The sequence below is a fragment of the Cyclopterus lumpus genome, chromosome 24, assembly GCF_009769545.1.
Source record: "Cyclopterus lumpus isolate fCycLum1 chromosome 24, fCycLum1.pri, whole genome shotgun sequence".
Taxonomy (NCBI): Eukaryota; Metazoa; Chordata; class Actinopteri; order Perciformes; family Cyclopteridae; genus Cyclopterus; species Cyclopterus lumpus.
The window spans coordinates 3,069,900-3,074,489 of NC_046989.1; the positions used below are offsets into that span (position 1 = coordinate 3,069,900).

General features: G+C 41.4%; 1 protein-coding gene across 2 annotated transcripts; it reads left to right on the forward strand.

The window, feature by feature from the left end:
- The first annotated feature begins 1,376 nt into the window (after positions 1–1,376).
- LOC117727823 (fatty acid-binding protein, brain-like) lies at positions 1,377–4,338 on the forward strand. 2 transcript variants are annotated; one of them, XM_034528335.1, is made up of 5 exons: positions 1,377–1,626; positions 1,924–2,200; positions 2,311–2,483; positions 2,686–2,787; positions 4,092–4,338. In XM_034528335.1, exons 2-5 carry the CDS (start codon positions 2,017–2,019, stop codon positions 4,140–4,142), a joined length of 510 nt encoding a protein of 169 aa, XP_034384226.1. In that variant the 5' UTR covers positions 1,377–1,626; positions 1,924–2,016; the 3' UTR covers positions 4,143–4,338. The 2 variants fall into 2 exon arrangements, with proteins under 2 accessions (XP_034384226.1, XP_034384225.1); XM_034528334.1 differs by having other exon boundaries at positions 2,686–4,320.
- The last annotated feature ends 252 nt before the right edge of the window (positions 4,339–4,590 follow it).

The following is a 4,590-nucleotide window of genomic DNA, read 5'->3' on the forward strand; positions in this document are numbered from 1 at the left end:
ATATATAAAAAAATAATAATAAAAAAATCCTATTCAAAGATTGGTCAGAAACTATTAGATTCACTAGAAGGGGAAAAACTACAAAGAAATAAGGTAGTATACAATATATATACATATAACAATATGTATATATATATATATATATATAAATATATATATATATATATATATATAGTAATATGGATATCACCATGAAACCTCCCCAGTTTATTACTTACATGAAGAAATCATGTTTTATATTAGAAGATTTCTGAAGGTTTATGTTTAAAAATGCAAATATGTGCTAATTTGTGCAAAATTCTTGTTCTATTTTGTTGTCATATTAGAGTCAAATATTTTTACTGAGGGAATTTTGGATTTTCTCTTTGAATCAAAACATGACCTCATAGATATCACATGAAACTTCACCACTTCATCACTCACATTAAGAGTTATTGTGTTATAGGGTCAAAACATGACCTCATAGATATCACATGAAACTTCACCACTTCATCACTCACATTAAGAGTTATTGTGTTATAGGGTCAAAACATGACCTCATAGACATCATATGAAACTTCACCACTTCATCACTCACATTAAGAGTTATTGTGTTATAGGGTCAAAACATGACCTCATAGACATCACATGAAACTTCACCACTTCATCACTCACATTAAGAGTTATTGTGTTATAGGGTCAAAACATGACCTCATAGATATCACATGAAACTTCACCACTTCATCACTCACATTAAGAGTTATTGTGTTATAGGGTCAAAACATGACCTCATAGATATCACATGAAACTTCACCACTTCATCACATTAAGAGTTATTGTGTTATAGGGTCAAAACATGACCTCATAGATATCACATGAAACTTCACCACTTCATCACTCACATTAAGAGTTATTGTGTTATAGGGTCAAAACATGACCTCATAGACATCACATGAAACTTCACCACTTCATCACTCACATTAAGAGTTATTGTGTTATAGGGTCAAAACATGACCTCATAGATATCACATGAAACTTCACCACTTCATCACTCACATTAAGAGTTATTGTGTTATAGGGTCAAAACATGACCTCATAGACATCACATGAAACTTCACCACTTCATCACTCACATTAAGAGTTATTGTGTTATAGGGTCAAAACATGACCTCATAGATATCACATGAAACTTCACCACTTCATCACTCACATTAAGAGTTATTGTGTTATAGGGTCAAAACATGACCTCATAGATATCACATGAAACTTCACCACTTCATCACTCACATTAAGAGGAGTTATTGTTAAGTGTTCTTGTCTAATATAAGTTACAGTTTCCTTCCTTTCAACTCCATCATATACATTCACTTTGTGTGAGAAAGCCACACCTACACACACACACACATACACACACACACACACACACACACTGTCTCTCTCTCAAGCACACACACACATGTACTGTATAGACAGTAATTAGTGTGTGTGTTGAGCATGAAGAAATTGCAGTTTTTTGTGGGGGTTGTTAACGCAGATTAGGACAAAGGGCTGTCAAGCTCACTGATTCTGCTCCACCGGCGCTCCCCTCCAGGACAACGTGGCACATTCCAGACACAGGAAGGCCTCTCTGGAGACGGGGGGATTAGGGTGAGGACATTAATTACAACATGAATATGGATCTTCAGATGTGCCGAGTTCCAGACGTCAAGCTGTCGCTGCGAGAGCTTCAATGAAAACTTTTTTTTATTTTTGGTGAAATGCAAATTAAGTTCTATTTTTTTTTTTTGGTGTGTTTTCGACCGAGATACGGCAAGCAGCGCACTCTATCTCCCCAACCCCACCCCCCTGAATGAGAATAATGACATCATCCTGCATACAAATGGGCTAATTTAGCTTCTTTTTTCCCCCTTTCTTTTCTTGTCTTTTCTTTTCTTTTCTTCTAAGGGTCTATAAGACCGTGACCCACTTTAAATACCCAATCGCAAACGGGGGAGAAGATCTCCTGAGCCAACGGGACGCTGGGCGCCGCCCACCCGCATGCATACTAATGAGGAGGGGGATAATAACCCGAGGGGGGACTCGGGCACAATCCGCAGCTCGCCTCAGTGTCCCGTTGGAGATTACTCTGCCTCCCTGAACACCTTCACCATGGTCGACGCCTTCTGTGCCACTTGGAAGCTGGTCGACAGCGACAACTTCGACGAGTACATGAAAGCCCTCGGTGAGTAGCAGCTGCTTTTCCCCCTTTCTGTTTCTGAGGATGCACAACTCGGCCTCTAACAGCCACGTCCCCCCCCCCCCCCCCCCCCTCCCCATCTCTACCCTGCTCAGGCGTGGGCTTCGCCACCCGGCAGGTCGGCAATGTGACCAAGCCGACCGTGGTCATCAGCCAGGAGGGCGACACGGTGCTGGTCCGCACCCAGAGCACCTTCAAAAACACCGAGATCTCCTTCAAGCTGGGAGAGGAGTTCGATGAGACCACCGCCGACGACAGGAACTGCAAAGTAAGAACCACTAAAGCTTCAGACGCCAGCGGAGCTCCAACAAGTGGCCTTCAACCGTAGCAATGGTTGAACTGGGGTTTCTACTTATAACTCTTATTTAAGTTGTACTTGTGGTCCAACTCGGAGTCGGGGTTGTTCCTTTGATCCTCTATTGGTGGACCGTCTCGAATCCATCGTCACGCTCCTCCTTTTTGTCTTCCAGTCCACGGTGACCTTGGAGGGGGACAAGCTGGTCCACGTCCAGAAGTGGGAGGGCAAAGAGACCAAGTTCGTCCGGGAAATCAAGGACGGCAAGCTGGTGATGGTGAGACGAGCGCCTCCACACACACACACACACACACACACACACACTCACACACACACACTCCTGTCCGGCTTCATCAGCACACACACGACTTAAGGGGAGTATAATTACTGGGGGGAATAAATAGAAATAGAATATTAAAGTTATTGTGTCGACAAGTAGCTATAAATGACTATAAATGCTTTTACTCATCATCTGGGAAATGTTTTGTCCATTTTTGTAATATAGCACCAAAATATACGTTGTTTCATAAAGTATTCACGATTTCCTCTCGCTGGAAGCATCGATAATAAAACATATTTTATTCTTCTGTGTGCGTTTAAAGAAAATTATATTTCAAACTTATGGGCAACTGTCATGTTGTGAGAGCGATGCACAGTTTGTTGGTCTTTAAAAGACTCTTCTGGCCCAAATTGTTACTTAAAGAGACACCAACCAGGAAGAGACTCAAAGTAACCACCAGGAAACATTAAACGATCACAAATAGACGCAAAGCAACTGAAAAGAGACACAACAAGACAAAATAAGACAAAGGGACCACAAAGACAACGAAGAGACACAGGAGGACCACAAAGAGACAATACACATTCCCAAAGAAACACAAAACAACTACAAAGAAGCTCAAAACGACCACAAAGAGACACAAAACAACTACAAAGAAGCTCAAAACGACCACAAAGAGACACAAAACAACTACAAAGAGACACAAAACAACCACAAAGAGACACAAAACAACTACAAAGAAGCTCAAAACCACCACAAAGAAACACAAAACAACTACAAAGAAGCTCAAACAACTACAAAGAAGCTCAAAACGACCACAAAGAGACACAAAACAACTACAAAGAAGCTCAAACAACTACAAAGAAGCTCAAAACGACCACAAAGAGACACAAAACAACTACAAAGAAGCTCAAAACCACCACAAAGAAACACAAAACAACTACAAAGAAGCTCAAAACGACCACAAAGAGACACAAAACAACTACAAAGAGACACAAAACGAGAGATGCAAAACAACAACAAAATAGACAAAAGTGTTGAGTCCGTCTCAAACAAAAAGGTTTTTAAAAAAGCCCCAAAACACACTTTTCAGACAGTTTTGTCTCCCTGAAGCTGCAGCGGAACGTTTTGTGATGAATGAGTGAGTTTCTTCTACGCTTTCATAGTCAAATGAGCTCTGTTGTGTGAGACAGAGTGAGTCCCTGAAGCTGCCAAAAGCCGCCTCACTCTTCCGCTGGTCGAGTGGTGCGTTGGTGGGCTCTCCACTCGTCGTCACGGTAACGCTCCTCTCTCCTCTGCAGAACCTGACCTTTGAGGACATCCACGCGGTGCGCAGCTACGAGAAGGCCTGAGCGCTCCGACCGCGGCCAAGAAGTGTTGATTTTATAATTATTATTGACTGTATGCTTCTCTTTGCACTTCGTCCTCCTCCTGCAAGTTTTGTAATTCTTTTTTTTTTTTTTTTTTTTTTATATTATGAAAAACAAATTCTGTCATTATGAATGGATCGTCTTTGCAACCCTGGAAATTAAAAAGAAAACACAGAGTAAATGTGTGTGTGTCTTCTCTTCGTGCATCCTATTGTGGGGCGACTATGGGTCAGTGGTTAGCATGCCCGTCTTTCAATCAAGAGGTTGGCAGTTCGATCCCCGCCCTAGTCGATGTGTCCTTGAGCAAGACACTTAACCCTGCATTGCTCCCCGTAGCTGTGTCTACGGTGTATAATGTAAAGTGTCTTTGAGTATCTTGAAAAACACTATATAAATTAAATGGATTATTATTATTGTGTTCAAGGCGGTC